Raw genomic sequence first — 17,849 nt, 5'->3', positions numbered from 1 at the left:
GAGTTTCCACCGTTGGTATGATGTCATCCGTGACATAATTCTATTATGATGGACAAGCACCAAAAACGGCCTGAATTTACCATTTGTTGATGTGTGGAGTTTGATAACGTTTTCTGACAGCTTTTGCTATTGTTAGAGACAAGCTTCATTTAGATTTTCTAGTACAAATCCCGCAGACGTAGTTATGTCATATGTATCGATTAATTATCAGTCTCGTTTTGATCATGTGCTGTTGCAAACTGTTTGAAGGTCGCGTCGTTTCCCATTAATCTCACAAAACCAATTCTAATCACCAAAGTTTCATTTATTTATCATATTTAGACGTGAAATCTATAGAATTATCTATTTATATAACATGGGCCGTCACTTAAAACAGGAATACCCCCCCACCACCAACAAAAAGTATTATATGCAACGCGGAATTAAGTGGAAACCACCGCTTTGTTTCACTCATTAATTACATGATAATAAACATTTTTTTGGCGGAAACTTGGAAACCACACAGGCATCAGTGAGGAGCGTGTGGTGTCTAGTTTTTTAAGCGGACGTGCTCACTGCCTTGGAACATTCTCCTCACTGTGCATCGATGTGTGTGTGCGAGCGTGTGTGCGTGTGTTTGTGTGTAAGCTGCCTCCTCCGACGGTTGAATACCACCGAATCCGACGGCACACCAGCGGGATTTAAACAACTCTTCGCCCCCCTGTTGTCACGCCGGTGAGCTGCCCTGTCCGAGCTAGCTGCGGGTCGCCCCGAAGCCATGAGCCAGCCTCGGCCGGACGAGTTCAAGCCTCCTCCGGAGTGCCCGGTCTTCGAACCCAGCTGGGAAGAATTCAAAGATCCGTATGCGTTCATCAATAAGATCCGACCCATCGCTGAGAAAACCGGGATTTGCAAAGTGCGGCCGCCCCCGGTGAGTGCTAGAACGGGTGTTAACGAGACGGGATGCTGGATCGGAGCCCCGTTAAGACGGCTTCGGATGGACCGAGTGGTTGGATTTAAAGGGACGCTTCAACATGGCGGATACACGGCAACGTTCATTCTTTGTACTGTCAACCGGAGGCGGCTCGCAGTTTTTAAGCAACAGCCGACGCCGTGGTTTCGGTGTTCGGCTCTTCTGGCGGCCAGTCGGCCCCGATTCGGACGCATCGAACCGCCAAAAGTTGATTTTGACGGCGGTGCGTCGCGGATCAACAAAACATTGTCCGGCCATCGGGTTAGCAAAGAGGCTAACGTTAGCTAGCGGCTCCCCGACCAACCTGTCACCGCTTAGCTTTGACACAGGAGGCGATGCGGAAGCCCTCCACCGCCTGGAGGAAGAACTTGTCGTCTAGAGATGGTCTCCATGGTTAACTTTTGTCCCCCCCCCGCTGCCCTTTAACGTCCTGGAAGCCCTACAGATGACATTAGTGGCGGGTTGCACGGTAGCGAGCATCCTGATGGGAGTTGGGTCCCACGGTGGACGTGACGGTGTCTCGTCCCATCATTTCACGGTCAAAGGGCCATTTCCTGGAGACTTAACGTGGACTTAACGTGGACAAGGGCTCGTCTGTCGTGGCTCCTGCCAATTTAATGCCGCTTTATCAGCCAGCGGCCGAGTGATTCTGCTCCCACAAACGGGACGAGAAATTCACCGTGTCGGATTCACGTGAAGCCCAATATTGGTGTGATCCAAACGGTTCCGGCCGCTTCGGTCCCGGTTTAACCCGCTCATTTGAACCCGCTGCAGAGCCGAGGCACTTTTGCGCAGACAAAGTTAGTCGCTGATGACTTTATTTGCGAGTCCCTGGTGCAGGGTGTTGTCCTCCATGTTGGCTTTGTGGTGAAGTGAGCTGGTTTCCATCTGGCCATTTTGTGTGCCATGCTGGGGATGTGGACCGTGAATTAAAAACATAGGTTTCTTTGTGTTGGATGATATCTCCTGATTGCCAGCCTGAGCTGATTGTGTTAATTGAATGGAGAAGGGGCCCTGCCCCCCACCCCCCTCCTCCCTGCAGGCCTCGGTATTTTGCCTCTTTGGTAACTGCTCCAATCTGCAGAAACTGGACTTTGATTGTCCTGGTTAATGTCAGTTTAAATCCCAGCAGTTAGCTATTGAGACCTGTGAGCTTGAGAATTTGCACCAACTTTTGACTATTTGATGGATGTTCCACAATAACTAAAAGTGCTTCTAAATCCAGCCTGTATTTTGTTGATTTTTTTCACTATATTCTCTGTTCGGACTGTATCTTATCTAAAAATGATGTCACTGAAGGTCTGTTACCTGTCATCATGACCACTTTATGCATTTTTATGTTGATTTTTTTAGGGTTGGCAGCCTCCGTTTGCTTGTGACGTTGACAAACTTCACTTTGTTCCACGAATCCAGAGGCTGAACGAGCTCGAGGTGAGTTTTGTTCATTCGTCCGTCGGCGATTATGTCACAGTCCTAATTATCTTCTAAAGTGCTGTTGATATCGGCTTGTTTTGATCTTTCATAACAACCAATCAGAATTTAGAAATGGCCTGCCGGTGGGTAATTATTAAGGCATAGACTGTCAATCCCAAAAAACAACACTAACCTGTTATCAACAGGTCTCATTCATCACCATTTATTTTAATACCTCTTCTTTTTTTTTGCTGGCAGGCACAGACCAGAGTCAAGCTCAACTTCTTGGACCAGATTGCTAAATTCTGGGATTTGCAAGGCTGTACCCTGAAGATTCCTCATGTGGAGCGGAAGATTTTGGATTTATACAAGTTAAACAAGGTTGTTTGTCCCTATCACTATAGATTTCTGTCTTTATTTTTAATTATCTGCCCACTGACGTGTCCTGTCTGTCCCCAGTTGGTTGCAGATGAGGGCGGGTTTGACATCGTGTGTCAGGACAGGAGATGGACCAAGATTGCTGTACAAATGGGTTTTGCCCCCGGGAAAGCTGTTGGGTCTCACCTGCGGGGGCATTATGAGAAAATCCTCTATCCCTACAACCTGTTCCAGAGCGGAGCAAACCTGCTGGTCAGTTGCACACATATGTAGCAGCATATTTTATTCCTGGACACGTGTGGTCGTCTGTCTCCATCCTTCTGTCCAAATGTTATCAGAATTTGCACCTTTTTTTTATTTGCATCTACCTAAATGTGTTTCCTTTCATGTGAAAGTAGATGTTTTAATAATTGAGTCTGGGAAAGTCGTCCGACCGACATTCCAGGGGCGGATCTATCTCCCGGTGTCCCGTCCGGCTCTGCTTAGCAGCTTTTTGCGCTCCAGTATTTAATATTGTGGGCTTGGTGCTGTGTGACCTTTTGCTCAGGTCACTCTAAATTGTATAATTACCCAAGCTCTCTCTTGCCTCAGGCCCCAGAGGCAGCTTCCAAACAGATGAGTTTGGAGGCTGATCCTGAACCTGAAAAGGTATGTGTGTGTGTGTCCGTCAGAAGCCGCTCGCCTTCCTTGCCTCGGTGCATGTGTGTGCTTTCAGTCCTGTCAGCTGTTGCATTCGCTCGAACGGTATTGGGAATTCAACCCGTATTACCGGTGATGAGCTGGCCTCATACCGAAACCGCCCCTTCCAGTGTAGACTGATAATATTCTGACTGTTTACAACAGCTAACCTGCCGTGTCCCTGTGTAGCATCGAGTCACCCCTCATTATAACATTCAGGGATTTCTTGTTAGGCGAGGCACAACCATTGGTTTTACATTAATGGCCAGTTTGTTGTTTTTAAAAATAGCTGACATATTGTTTCCTTTTTTTTTTAGTGTGTTCAAAAGCCCAACCAGCAACTGCAGAGTCCAGGAAACACCGAGAACCTGGACACAAAGGACCTCAAATTGCAGGAGGAGGCTCAGACGCAGCCTGCCCAGACCCCTGACAGCTGCCCCAGCGCTCGCAGAGCCAAACGAATGAAGTGTGAGGTGGGTAGACATGAAAAGACACGAGATGGCATACGGAGCAACACCAGTAAGCTTCCTGATACATCTGATTGCAGTTTCTCAGGCTTCTCCTTGAGCTCTCACTCCTGTGATTGGCTTTAGTTTTATCAAGTGATCATGTGGGCTTTTTTTTAAGTTTTCTATGTCAACGTCTCTTGACAAAACTGTCAAAGTCACTCGGGTCATCTCAAGTCTCACTGGCCTCCAAAGATTCTCAGAGCCTTTCTTTAAACAGACGCACTTGTTGTTTCACTTTACCAAACCAGTTCAGGATGCACAAACAAGCATGTCCGGTCTCTACGTGGCAACGAAGCACGTCGAAGACAAAGAGAGACAAAAGCTGCTGGCGCCGCAGCTAGCCAGTTCTATAAATACCACATTAACCACGTGTAGCCTTTGTTGTCCTGTGCAACACTGAACTGAGATGTCAGTTTCATTTCTGGTGTTTCAGGCCAGCTGTGTGAAGACTGAACCAGGTGAGCCCGGTGACAGTAAACCAAACCTGCGGCGGAGGATGGGCTCTTTAGTCGTGAAGCCAGAACCAGGTCAGGCACGCATTCCAGTAACTTTATCACAGTCTCTCTGTTCCACTTCTGTTTTACATTTACCGGTATAGCACATCACCATTATCACTTTTCAAACGGACACGTTTTTCTGTTGTCTTGCAGAAAAAGAGATTCCTATTCTGGTGAAACAGGAACCAGTTGAAATTAAGGAACCAACAATTGATGCTGACAAATTCAAGTCCCGGTACAAGAAATTCATCCCTCCCATTCTTCCCAGTCCAGTGAGTTGGATCGTCTTTTCCAGCCCCGTGGCTGTGGCGTTCGCGGTGACTGAAGGTGCTGGCGGTCGCGGCTGCTCTCCTCTGCAGGTGGATCTGGTGGTGTGTCTGGTTTGTGGCAGTGGTGGAGAAGAGGACCGTCTGTTACTGTGCGACGGCTGTGACGACAGCTACCACACTTTCTGCCTGATCCCTCCTCTGAACGACGTCCCTAAAGGAGACTGGAGGTGCCCCAAGTGCTTGGCTCAGGTTAGGATACGGCAAATAACCCGAGTCATGAGAGACGCGCCACCACGCCTCAATAATTCTCCTTATTTTTCCATTCCACCTCTAGGAATGTTGCAAACCTCAGGAGGCGTTTGGCTTCGAGCAGGCATTCAGGGATTATTCCCTGCGTGCATTTGGGCAAATGGCCGACGCGTTCAAGTCCGATTACTTCAACATGCCAGTTCATGTTAGTGCTGACGTTTTTAAACCGCGCGGCGTCGTCTTCTGTTCTATAAAATGTTCACGTGTCTTTTGTGTCCGTTGCAGATGGTGCCCACGGAGCTGGTGGAGAAAGAATTCTGGCGTTTGGTGGGAGCCATCGACGAAGACGTTACTGTAGAATACGGAGCGGATATTGCATCAAAGGAGTTTGGGAGCGGGTTCCCCATTCCCAATGGGAAATTCAAGGTTTCTCCGGCTGATGAGGTATGCTTCTAATATCATACATTTTGCTGATGGCTTCATCCGATTAAACACGGGATTGCTGGTGGATTATTCTGTCCGTCATGCAGAAATACCTCCAGTGTGGCTGGAACCTGAACAACTTGGCCATGATGAACCGTTCTGTGTTGACCCACGTGACGGCTGACATCTGTGGGATGACACTTCCGTGGCTTTATGTCGGCATGTGTTTCTCCTCCTTCTGCTGGCACATCGAGGATCACTGGAGCTACTCCATCAACTACCTCCACTGGTAGTTAGTCATATTCCTTTGCTACCTTTCATTGGAAGACATCAGGTGGGGACTTTATTTAAAGTTGAATATGTTAAATGTCACCTGAAGGGGGGAGCCCAAAACCTGGTACGGAGCTCCTGGCTTTGCTGCAGAGCAACTGGAGGAGGTGATGCGGAAACTGGCCCCAGAGCTGTTTGAGTCTCAGCCTGACTTACTGCACCAGCTGGTCACCATCATGAACCCCAACACCCTGATGGCCCACGGAGTCCCAGTAGGCGTCAACAAGCTTCATTCTGTGATGTTTCCACAGTGGTGCAGATTATCAGCCCGTCCTCTTGCTGCTGTCCTTCAGATTTACAGGACAAACCAATGTGCTGGGGAATTTGTCATCACGTTTCCTCGCGCCTACCACAGCGGCTTCAACCAGGGCTTTAACTTTGCTGAAGCAGTCAACTTTTGCACCGTGGATTGGGTATTTATTTTATTTGTGTTCAGGGCACGTTATGATGCTAACTAACTTTTAAAGGCTGTGGTTCTGATGGGGGGTCATTTCTTCTCCTCATAACCCCTCGTAATGTTGTTCCAGATGCCTCTCGGCAGACAGTGTGTCGACCATTATCGTATGCTGCACCGGTACAACGTTTTCTCCCATGACGAGATGGTTTGCAACATGGCCTCCAAAGCAGAGACGCTGGATGTGGTCCTGGCTTCGGCTGTCCACAAGGACATGGTGGCCATGATTCAGGACGAGGACACACTGAGGGAGAAAGTGAAAACAATGGTAGGATAGTGCAAATACTGTATGGCAGTTGCACGTGATAACGATTTGCCTTCACCACAATGTGCTGCTGTTTGATACTGTCAGGGAGTGTCTCAGTGTCAGGAAGCCAAATACGACCACCTCCAGGATGACGAGCGACAGTGTGCCAAATGCAGAACCACCTGCTACCTGTCGGCCGTCACCTGTCCCTGCAGCCCGGGGGTACTGGTCTGTCTGTACCACATCACTGACCTTTGCTCCTGCCCCGTCAGCAACTACACACTGAAGTAATCCTGCGTAAAGTCACTATGCACCCACTATTCTGGTTTGGGGGTGTCCTGACCTCATTGTGTTCTTCGTGCAGTTACAGATACACACTGGATGACCTCGTCCCCATGATGACTGCTGTGAAGAAGCGAGCGGAGCTCTATGATGATTGGGCCTCTCTGGTGCTGGAGACGCTGGAGGCGAAACTGGAGAAGAAGAAAGGTAAATGCACAATGCAATGGGGGAAAAAAAACATTTTAATGAATTTAGAAAAGAATCAAATGAATAATCATGTATTCACTTTTCAGGTCTGCCAGTGTTCCGCACCCTTCTTGCTGAATCCGAGTCCAAGACGTTCCCTGACAACGACCTGCTGCGTCGGCTACGAATGGTCACGCAGGATGCAGAGAAGTGTTCCTCAGTGGCTCAGCAGCTATTAAATGGCAAGAGGCAGACCAGGTAGGATGAGTATACACAAGTGTAGGGATATTTTCCATTCCCATGTCAGAAAAGGCTTTTAATGGTCCAGTTCCTTACATTAATGGATGCTCCCTCTTAGGTATCGATGTGGAAATGGCAAGTCCTGCAGCCAGCTGACTGTGGAGGAGCTGAGTTCATTTGTGAGGCAGCTGTATAACCTCCCCTGCAGTCTCCCGCAGGCCCCGTTATTGAAGGTAGGCTGTGGAGAAATGCATCCCGTTAATGTTGGAGAGCAAAGTCCAACCATAAAGCCAATCCTGACTTGTATCAGTTCAGCATATGATACTACTGTGACACTATCATATGTGCTTTAGAAATAATTAACATGCTAATAATTACCATATTATGTCTTGAGCTCAGCCCCTGCACCTCCTAACCTGCCTCTTTAGACGTTTTAAAATCTCAAATCAAAACTTTTGACTGAACCACAGGAGCTCTTGAATCGCGTTGAAGATTTCCAGCAGCACAGCGAGAAGGTGCTGGCGGATGAAGTTCCCAGCGTTGCTGAGATCCAGAGCTTGCTGGACGTCAGCTTTGACTTTGACGTGGAGCTTCCCGAGCTGCCGCGGTTGCGAGTGAGGCTGGAACAGGCACGCTGGCTGGAGGGAGTCCAGCAGGCCAGCGCTCAGCCCGCCACCCTGACGCTGGAGACCATGAGGAGGCTCATCGACCAGGGAGTGGGACTGGCTCCTCATCCCTCTGTGGAGAAGGCTATGGCGCATTTGCAGGAGCTGCTGACCGTGTCCGAGCACTGGGAAGACAAAGCGAGCAGTCTGCTGAAGGCCAGGTGAGGAGGAAGTGGTCAATCACAAGTATCACGAGACGGTAGCGTTTCCAAAGCACTCCCAAACAACCAGCGACTGTGTTCTAACCGTCTTAATTGTAACGGCCAAGGTGTTAGCACCCATTGTAAGTGGAGAACATAATGTGAAATCAGTGCTTTTGATTTTGCTTCATTTTAATTACAGCTAGTGCAAATGCTGCTGCTAGACTATTCAACAAGATCAACAACAGAGTGAGCATCATATTTAGTTCTGCCCTCATTCATGTGATATTGTTCAATAATGACTGCTACGAGTGCTTTTCCAAGGTTTTAACGGCATGGCTGTCAGGAATGAGCAATTTTATCTCCATTTAAAACAAAACAAAACAAACTCATTTCAGATCTGGGTTTTTAGAACAATTTTCTGTCACGTTTTTGGCTGCTTCAGGTTTTCATGTCACCAAAATGTCTTCTTTTATATTTTGTGGGATTATTTGTACAAGTCATTTTCCATGTTGAGGGTTTTTCCTTTTTTATGTTTTTTTTTTCACGAATAAAGATGTTAAATTATGATGAAAAAACTGTTCTGAACATTTGAAACTATTTGTTTTGCATTTAAAAAAACCACTGAAGATGCCTGTAAATTTCCTGTAGTGATGTATAACTGGGGTGCATCGTGTTACCTGTAGCGTGTCATTAGCTTCTCTGCCCTCCACAGACCACCACACTCCATCGAGACCCTTCATGCTGCTGCTGAGAAGGCGTCTATCGTCCCTGCCTACCTCCCAAACTGTCTTCTCCTCAAAGACGCCGTCAGAAAAGCTCGAGAGTGGCTTCAGGAGGCGGAAGAGCTCCAGGTTAAAGCTGGCGCCTGTGATTTTCCCCCGTTACCGTTCGCTACATCATCAATTAATCCAATTTTAACCTGCTTCTCTCAGGCCGGCGGTGGGGAGCTGATGCTGGACGGCCTCTCCGACGCGGTGCTGCGAGGACAGGCCATCCAAGTGCACCTGGAGCCCTTAGACAGGCTGGAGTCTCTGATGGCCGAGGTTCACACGTGGAAAGAATCTGCAGCTACATTATTCCTCCGGAAAGATTCTAATCTCACTTTACTTGAGGTGAAAAACCACATCAATTATTGGATTAAATGGAAGCACCGGGAGGTTTTTTTTAATGACAATTGGTAACATACGACTGTTTTTGTGCAGGTTTTGTGTCCAAAATGTGAAGTCGGACAGGCATCTTCTCCAAAGAGAAAAGCTAAGAAAGGAAAAGAATCGCCTAAAAGCAGCAAAAAGAAAACGAGGATCAACTCTCTCAGTGACGTGGAAAAAGTGCTTTCAGAGACCAAGGATTCTACCTCTACAGTAAGCTTCGCTGGAATGGGACTGGCTGAACGTCCTCATTCGGGGGTTTGAGGTGTCGCTAAAAAAAGGATGTTCTGTTTTAATCACCAGATGGCAACTCTGGAGGAGCTCCGGTTGAGGGAGATGGAGGCTTTCGCTAATCTCAGGGCAGCAAATGAGTCAAAGCTCCTTCCCACAGCAGAGTGTATGGACCTGAGGGTGTGTGTCTGTCAGAAGGCGCCCATGGGCGCCATGCTGCAGTGCGAGCTCTGCAGGGACGCCTTCCACAGCGTGTGTGTCCGAGACCTGTCGGACTCTTGCGAAGCGTGGCCGTGGCTCTGTCCGCACTGCCGGCGATCTGGAAAGCCCCCTCTGAACAAAGTCCTCGCCCTGCTGGCGTCTCTGCAGCACACGGGGGTGCGGCTGCCAGAGGGCGAAGCGCTGCACCATCTGGTGGAGAGGACACTTAGCTGGCAGCAGCGGATGCAGGAGATGTTGCTGTCTTATAACCTGCCAGAACTTGAAGAGAGACCAGCAACTCCTCCCACGCTAACATGCTGGGCATCAGGCAGCCACATCTCTCACAACAACACTCAGGTCAGGCCTCTTCTGGGGCGGCACTCTTTGAGTGGGTTGAGGAGGTGTGAGGTCACGGCTTGTTTTGTTTCCAGGCCCCGTGTTTGACACCAGAGTGGACCAGGACCGACCACGGTCAAACGGTCTTTTATACCGAGCAGAGGTGCATCCCACTGCAGGGTCAGTGTCACTTTAACCTTTATGGTGAAACACGGCCTGTGCGGTAGATCATTGGTTGTCTGTGGGACAGGTCTAAGTCAGGATCTGGAGGAGCTGATGGTGGAGGGGCTCCTGCTGCAGGTGTCTCTGCCAGAGGTCCAGAACCTCTACAGCATTTTACTGGACAGAGCCAGCAGCTTGCACACGGACAGATGCACGTCACCGCCTCAGACCGAGCCCACAGACTGCAGTCCACACATGCATTTCAACTCTCAGGGAAACAATCACCAGGTACCGTCGGCCTCCCAGATCAATCATTTCACACGTGCCAATTAGCTTTAATTTGCACTGTCTTTGTATGTTCGAAGGATGGCGCTGCTGGTGTGAGGGACGCCTCAGAAAAGAAAGCAAAGCGGCATCTGGACAGGGAGGATTTGGACACGGAAGGAAGGAGGGACAAAAAGCACACGCATAAGAGACAGAAGATGAATAAAAAGAACCTTCAACGCAGGGCAGCCTCCACCTCTTCATCTCCGCGCTCTGATTTCTCTCAGTCCGATGACTCGGATGAAGAAATGGTCACATGTCCAGCTGAGAGATGTCAGCAGCCAGAGGGAGACGAGGTGAGAGAAATAAGACATCAGTTCGTGGCTGATTAAAAATCACCACGTCCACTGATGCAAACGGAGGAGAAAAGCTGCCAGGACAAATCCCGGCGCGACACAAATGAGCTTAGATGGTGGGAGGATGTTGAGAATGAGGCTGCTGTGCTGTCGCCTGCAGGTGGACTGGGTCCAGTGTGACGGCAGCTGTAACCAGTGGTTCCACCAGGTGTGCGTGGGCGTTTCGGCCGAGATGGCCGAGAAGGAGGACTACATTTGTGTCGGGTGCACGCTGAGCGACGGACACACGAGGAAGTGAAGCGGAAGATGCAGATTTTCTTTTCCGTTTGTTGGAGCCAACACTCTGGATGTGTCACTGATCCCGTACTCTCCCCGCCCTCCATTCCCCTTCTTTTGTAACAACGGTGCTATCTCCTCTGTGACTTGTTGTCCAGAACTATAATGTTTAGTTTTTTCTTGTATTTTTACATATATATATTATATATTTCATTTTTCAGAATTGTTTGTGGATGTCTAACTGAATCAGACAAACAGGATATGAAGTGTGCTGCATGGGATTCCAGTACGCCGGTGCAAAGGAGTCTTAAAACGTGTCACTCCCAGTACAGGGTGAACTGTGGCTTTGAACTCTTCTCTGGAACCTCCTTGCATGTTAAAACAGACAAAAGTCAGAATTTTCATAACAAGCCCCAGGTTTGTTTGGGTTTTTTTTGACACTTTTTGTTTTGTACGAGCATCTAATTGTAACTTTATCCTTTTTTTTTTGTAGAGTAGTTTTATTTATCTGAGCAATAAGTTTTTTGTCTGAATTGACTTGCATTGTTTGCTCTCTGTGGGCGGTTCGGCGACGTGCAGGGAGCTAAAGATACGGCGTGATTCAGGAAGGCGAAGTGGCAGGACGTCGCTGAGATGTAACACCACAGCGAAGGCCACTTTGGGGGAGCTGAAGATGTTAGACGTTTATTGTGGAATAAATCCCGTTTGTTCTATGGAGATTTGGTGTATTTTCACTGGAAGCCACTAGATGTCAGCATTTTACATAATCTGACCTGTGTGCGTTCTTGAGTTTTCCTGCTCAGAAAATAATTAATTTTAATTCTTAAAAGCGTCTATATTCGTAGAACTCAAGGGGGAAAGACAGAGGAACTAAGTAGAAGACAGACAAACCTGTTTAAACGGTACATGTATCGATATGGACTTTATGTACGACTATTTCATTCCTGCAGAGGCTAATTCAGTTTTTTTCGTGCTATTTTTATGTAAATGCAAACAGAGAACCTATTCAAATTGCCAGGATGTGTTTATGTATTTAATAGTCTTTAGGTTTTGGTTATTTTAATGCGGGGTATCTTTTAGAGCGCAGTTCCCACGTTGCGCCACTGGGGGCGCATTTTCTACTTCACACTGCATCGAAGAAGAAACCAAAAGAAGGAAGAAGAAGAAAGACTTATTTGAAATATTTCCTTTTACTCCATTTTGTTAGAAAAAATAAAATCATAAATATGAGAAGACCACGCTGCCCTTCATATTTAGTCGTAATCAATCAATGATTTGTAAATAAAACTAAACTTCAAAGTCAGAATTTTATATAATGTGATCCGATAGATGATACAATACAATGATGGATTCTTTATTTATAGGTCAAATTCAGTTCTTCTAATCTGTATTCTTACCACTTGATCTTCCACACTTATCTTAATCTTACACACTGGAGCATGAAGTTTCTTTCTTATTCCTCATCGTAAATTCTACAATCTACAGCAGATTAGCCGTAATCAGATTATAAATGATGATTTAAAACACAAAAAGGGCTCAAAGGTGCATAAATCTGTTTGGGGGGGAAAGGAACAACCAAAAGAGTAATAGTCCAGCAGACGTGTTTCTTTTTAATGGAAATCCACATTTCGGAGGCACTGTGAAGCGGAAGTAAAACCAGTAATCGGAACAAGTTTCTCTCGAGACTGGATATTCCGTACTTCCTCTTTAATGTCCACTCTTCTGTCCTGTTCTGTTGCCTTTGTGGTGTTGAATTATTAAAAATGGTTTCACGCGGAACCACACGCACGCGTGTGGTTTCACAGGGATCTGTGTTTAGAGGAGCCTTTAAATAACATTTAAAATCGGACCGTAACTTGGAAGGCTCTGATTGGCTGGTCCTCAGCTGTGATTGGCTGGTCCTGAGCTCGGATTGGCTGGTCCTGAGCTCTGGTTGGCTGGTCCTGAGCTGTGATTGGCTGGTCCTCAGCCGTGAAAGGCCGATACTCAGCTGTGATTGGCTGGTCCTCAGCCAATCAGCAGCCGTGTGTTCCGATCCCTCTGCTGTACTTTCGCCCAGTGGTTTTAGCGCACTCGCAGTAGCAGAATACGGTAAGAGTCTTCAGAAACTATATCCCCGTTTAAAATTAGCCTCTGCTCGGATAATAACCCCAAATGGTGACTTCGGTGGGTAAATATGGGCCCGTAATCCGACCTCTGTAGACGGTATCAGACTGACCTTTCAGTTTTTTTGTAGTATAAAGTTACCATTGAGACAAGTAGCTTGGAGGCTAATCTAGTTAACTGGCTAGAGTAGCCAACGAGCTGTCGGTACAAACTCGATTTGTTGATCCCGTCCTCTACGACTTTATCCCCTACGTGATCTAAATTTGAGCTATTTACAGACGTGCTGACCAAGGCAGAATGATACCATTCGCGCTATAAGAATTGTGAGTTGTGCCTGGTGCGCTAACGAGCTAACCAACTTATTAGCCTCCAGTGTTTGCCAAACATTGTGTTGAGGAAACGGGTAAAATCGAGTTCATTGTTGGTTAAATCTCAACTGCAGATGGGTGGTTGTTAAACTATCTCCGAAATGCCGTCACTAGTTGGTCTTGTTTGTGTTGAGAGAGCACTTTGTGTATTTTCTAACGTAGACTAACCTAAGCTAGCTACAACCCATGCTAACTGTATGCTAGTATTTAATATATGTAAGCGTTTGTTTTAAGAATCCTACTTCCTATTTTCTGGTACTTTTTTTTCAGAACACATTTGAAGTGTCTTCCTAATTAAGTTTACCTATTAAAACTGTCGACTTTTTTCCCTTTTGAAGTTTAGGACGGTGACAATCTGTTGTTGGGAAACTAATAGCCACACCCTTCCTTTCGAAATGAACTATGCTACAAGTTGCTACGAACTTAACTTTAGCCTTTATTTCCCTAACTTCACATTACGAGGTTACCAGTTTTCTAAAGTTTTCTTAAAACTGTCATCAGTGGTGTATTTTAAATCTTAAGGGAGATGTATTTTCTCTTGCCCAGTTATGCTTTTGTGTAGATTTTGTGTGCATCTATTGAACAGCTGTCCTTTTAAAGCATCTATTAGGAGCAGTGTTTGCTATATGCACCATGTGACAACACTTGCAAACACACACAGCTCTTAAATGTTCTTTCTGAACACGCCGAACAGATATGCCTTTTAACGCCTTTTGCACATACAGATTTGTTGCCCGTCTAACCAAGTTCTGTCTTCCACCATTTAGAGGCAGATCCCTGTGCGAGCTCTTTAGCGTAGACCAGCTGGACCTCAGCGCCTGCCCCTGGTGTCGGTGTACCTGAGGATCTGCTGGGCCCCCTCCTCGCCAGATGTAGAGGGACTTGCTGTCTTGCAGCAGCCGTTTACACAGTAGGTCAAACTACGCCGGTCGGTCTCATTTCTGAAGTCTCGGCTTCCTTCTGCCTCAGAAAATGGCCGTTTTGAACGACGGGGCGTTTCCCGACACCCACATAGATCTCACTTTTAGCATATTTTTTGTGTCCTCAAGGTTTAGCCCAGCTAATGCAAGAAAGCCCAGCGCCACCGTCCTTGGCCCCGCCCCTTTTCGTAATGGTCGCGAGGCGTTTTTCATGCGTGCGCTCTCTGATCTCCATTTTCCGTTTGTATGGGGCACTTCAGCCGCCGAGGGTCGTCACAATGGCTCTTTGTAGCCGAGCCCGTGCGCCCGGCGAACACTGTGGGTTTCTGGTGACGCTCCGTGCGCCGTCGTTAGAATTGCAAATGCCAGCCGAGTGTGACAGAGTGGTTTTTGTATTGTTGGTCTCCTGATTTGCCAAATGTTCGACATTGTGTGATCAGTAGATCTAGAGAGCTTCGTAAATGAGATTTCATGGCGCGCGTCGCCCCCTCCTTGACATTTGTACATCAAATGAAGATTCGATTTGCATTTCAGAGTTTGGATCACAGGGGGTTTTTCACCGCCGGGCCCTTTGTACACGTCGGTGCACAGTTTTAATTGCCTGCTGAAAGGTGGTGACGGGTTTTAAAGTTCAGACTTTAAATCAGAATTCATTAAAATCCTCCAGCGGTTGATGAATCTTGTGGAAAACGCAGCGGCGGCGGCGTCTCGACTGTCTGGTCTTCGGAGGAACTCTCGTCTGGGTTCTGCTGTCGCGCCTCTTCTAGTTCTGACATCCAGAGTTTTCTGGGCCACAGAGTGAATCAGCCCGACGGGAGGTCAGATTTTCTGGCTCCTTCCTCCATCTTCTAATGAGATGAGGTTATTTAAAGCACGCCCAACCTCTCCCGGTCAACCCTGGCTAATAAACCGGACTCAACCGGAGTTCTCCAGAACCGGGAGCGACGCTGGGTGGTTTTCTGCCAGGGTCGGGGGTCATGTTGTGATCTGTGTCTTCCCAGACTTCCCAGTGCTGTCCAGTGAAGCCGGCCACCATGCGTGAGTACAAGCTCGTGGTGCTGGGATCAGGAGGCGTTGGGAAATCAGCACTGGTGAGTCACAGCAGGAGGCCGGGTCACGGCCTGGTCTTGGACACCGCCGTGTTCTGGCGCTGTTATTCCCAGTACCAACGCAGCGACGTGCTTTGGGATACGCAGGAAGTGTGGTTTGACTCTTAGAGATGTTTGTTTTGCTCTTTCAGACGGTCCAGTTTGTTCAGGGGATTTTTGTGGAGAAGTATGACCCCACAATAGAAGACTCCTACAGAAAGGTAGGTCCAGACGGCGTCCCCTGCTGTCCTCCCCTGTGTCCACTCGCCTGGTTTCATGTGTCTGGTTTCCCTCCAACAGCAGGTGGAGGTGGACGGGCAGCAGTGCATGCTGGAAATCCTCGACACGGCGGGAACAGTAAGTCCGACCGCTTTGAACGAGCGAGGAATTAACGCAGCCTCCTGACGGCTCCGCCCCCCTCGGGCCTCGTTTCCATAGGAGCAGTTCACCGCCATGAGGGACCTGTACATGAAGAACGGCCAGGGTTTCGCTCTGGTGTACTCCATCACGGCGCAGTCCACATTCAACGACCTTCAGGACCTCCGGGAGCAGATCCTGCGAGTGAAGGACACCGAGGACGTGAGTGTCGGGGCTTCTGAGCACTCGATTGGGGTTCGGAACGGGTCGGAATTCCTTAGAATTCCCATGCAGGCTGTTTGTGTGGCATTAATATGATCTCAGTTTCCAGTGTCTTAACCTTCCGGATCTACTGGATCCTCTCCTATCGGGTTCATCGCTCCCTCGTTAGTGTTCTCAGTGAAGGGGGAGGGGGGCAGGAACCCGGTGGTGGGGAGGAAATGTCTGCCGGGCTTAGATGCCTTCGGTTCCCTCTGCGTCTTTATTTAGAGGCCGCGCTGCGTGAGCGCTTTATTTATTCATGACGGGCTGTTTCAATTCTCATCTCACTTTTCTGAACACGTATCGGATCCGGGAAGAGGCGAGGGGTAAACCCCGACTAATGCCCCGGCTGTGTGGCTCCCTCAGGTTCCCATGATCCTGGTGGGAAACAAATGTGACCTGGAGAACGAGCGTGTGGTGGGGAAGGAGCAGGGCCAGAACCTGGCCCGCCAGTGGAGCAACTGTGCCTTTTTAGAGACTTCAGCTAAATCAAAGATCAACGTTAACGAGGTGAGAGCGCGGATGCAGGCGGCCCGCGTCTAAACTGGGCCCGGTGATCCCGGTTCTGACTGCACCAGTAACAACGTGGCTCCTGTCTTGTAGATTTTCTACGATCTGGTGCGACAGATCAACAGAAAAACGCCGATGGAAAAGAAGAAAACAAAAAAGAGGTCGAATTGCACGCTGCTCTAGAACGATAGGAGCTTCGGGCCAGGTGGGAAAATGTAATAATTCACATTGTTTTGGGTTAGTGGGATGGAACCTGTGAGACTTTGCCGTTTCTATGGAGTTTATTTGGTTATTTGAGAGGTTAAAACCATTTTTAACAGGCAGAACTGGTGAATTTTAACACTTTTAACCAACCAAAATTGAGTTTTCTTCATCGCTTTGGCTCCACCTGCTGGTCAAACAGCGCAAGTGTCGAGTGGCTAAAATCGGTGCTGATATAGTTTTTATCATTTCCTCTAATTATAAACTGCTAACGCAGCAGACAGTGTTGAGGCTTTCAGATTTAGATTTGTGGTTTATTTGTATGACTCCAGAATGTTTTTGCAGCCTTCTAATAATATCCAACAGCTTCAGTTTTTATCGAATCATGATGAATTTAAATTTGTTTGTTTCTACCTGCTTTCAGAAGCTCATTATGAACCGTTTCCCAGTGGTTGGTGCCAGCATTCCCAGTCCTCTCCAGAGCATTTAGAACACGGCTGACGGATACTCGCCACCTCCGACGTGGCAGCAGACCACACCAAGAACCCCCCCCCTGCTTCCTCGTGGCCACAGATTCTCTTGTTCGGTTCTTTTCTTTTTGAACGGTCAGCCTGTTAACAGCTCTGCTCTCTTTTTCTTTTCCGTGTCTTTCTTTCGGAAATAATGGTTCAAATCCACATATATGGGAACTTAAAAATCAAGAAAAGCCTTCCTGCAGAAGTAAAGACGAAATGTTTGCCTCGTCGACGGACGCATCGTTTCCCAGTTACCCTTTCCTACTTTTAATGGTGCGTATCGATGAGTAACATCTTTCCTAAGTGACTTTGTTTTATATCGGAAGCTGCAAGCCTTCCATATTTCCCATAATATATTCTACTTCCATTTTTGCATAATACAGCGAAGGAAATTAGTATTTTATAGACCGATGTGGGGGGGTGGGGGGGTGTTCTGATTTGTCCTGACGCTGAAAATATATTGTACTAAACCGACTCTAATATTGCTGTCACAGATGATTTTCCAGCTTTTATGAATGATTAAATTTTAGTACGTTTTCATTATTTTGGCGTCTTGTTTTTTTTAATAAAAAAAAAGTTTTTTTCTGTTTAAAACTGGACTGAAATTCACTTTTCAGGTGCTGCTATTCAAAAA

The 17,849-nt window shown here is 47.5% G+C and overlaps 2 protein-coding genes across 4 annotated transcripts; both read left to right on the top strand.

Annotated features, from left to right (window-relative positions):
- The first annotated feature begins 567 nt into the window (after positions 1-567).
- kdm5bb (lysine (K)-specific demethylase 5Bb) lies at positions 568-11,606 on the top strand. The gene is made up of 28 exons (XM_057042204.1): positions 568-910; positions 2,306-2,383; positions 2,624-2,746; positions 2,825-2,995; positions 3,335-3,391; positions 3,739-3,894; positions 4,364-4,457; positions 4,581-4,699; positions 4,787-4,945; positions 5,031-5,150; positions 5,231-5,389; positions 5,476-5,657; positions 5,748-5,910; positions 5,992-6,111; positions 6,226-6,420; positions 6,505-6,686; positions 6,764-6,888; positions 6,975-7,125; positions 7,226-7,340; positions 7,578-7,933; positions 8,628-8,766; positions 8,848-9,027; positions 9,118-9,276; positions 9,367-9,852; positions 9,927-10,011; positions 10,082-10,281; positions 10,359-10,613; positions 10,774-11,606. Exons 1-28 carry the CDS (start codon positions 758-760, stop codon positions 10,909-10,911), a joined length of 4,620 nt encoding a protein of 1,539 aa, XP_056898184.1. The 5' UTR covers positions 568-757; the 3' UTR covers positions 10,912-11,606.
- A 1,248-nt stretch (positions 11,607-12,854) lies between these two features.
- Positions 12,855-17,758, top strand: LOC130530732 (ras-related protein Rap-1A). Of its 3 annotated transcripts, none has more exons than XM_057042212.1 (9): positions 12,855-12,980; positions 14,131-14,273; positions 15,285-15,374; positions 15,524-15,592; positions 15,672-15,728; positions 15,810-15,950; positions 16,356-16,499; positions 16,593-16,704; positions 17,125-17,758. In XM_057042212.1, the coding sequence occupies exons 3-8, from the start codon at positions 15,318-15,320 to the stop codon at positions 16,680-16,682; spliced, it is 558 nt and encodes a 185-aa protein (XP_056898192.1). In that variant the 5' UTR covers positions 12,855-12,980; positions 14,131-14,273; positions 15,285-15,317; the 3' UTR covers positions 16,683-16,704; positions 17,125-17,758. The 3 variants fall into 3 exon arrangements, with proteins under 3 accessions (XP_056898192.1, XP_056898193.1, XP_056898194.1); XM_057042213.1 differs by having other exon boundaries at positions 16,593-16,714; XM_057042214.1 differs by lacking the exon at positions 12,855-12,980 and adding an exon at positions 12,985-13,055.
- The last annotated feature ends 91 nt before the right edge of the window (positions 17,759-17,849 follow it).

The sequence above is a fragment of the Takifugu flavidus genome, chromosome 8 (genome assembly GCF_003711565.1).
Source record: "Takifugu flavidus isolate HTHZ2018 chromosome 8, ASM371156v2, whole genome shotgun sequence".
Taxonomy (NCBI): Eukaryota; Metazoa; Chordata; class Actinopteri; order Tetraodontiformes; family Tetraodontidae; genus Takifugu; species Takifugu flavidus.
The sequence above is the reverse complement of the archived record's forward strand: the minus strand, read 5'-3'. Positions and strand labels throughout refer to the sequence as shown.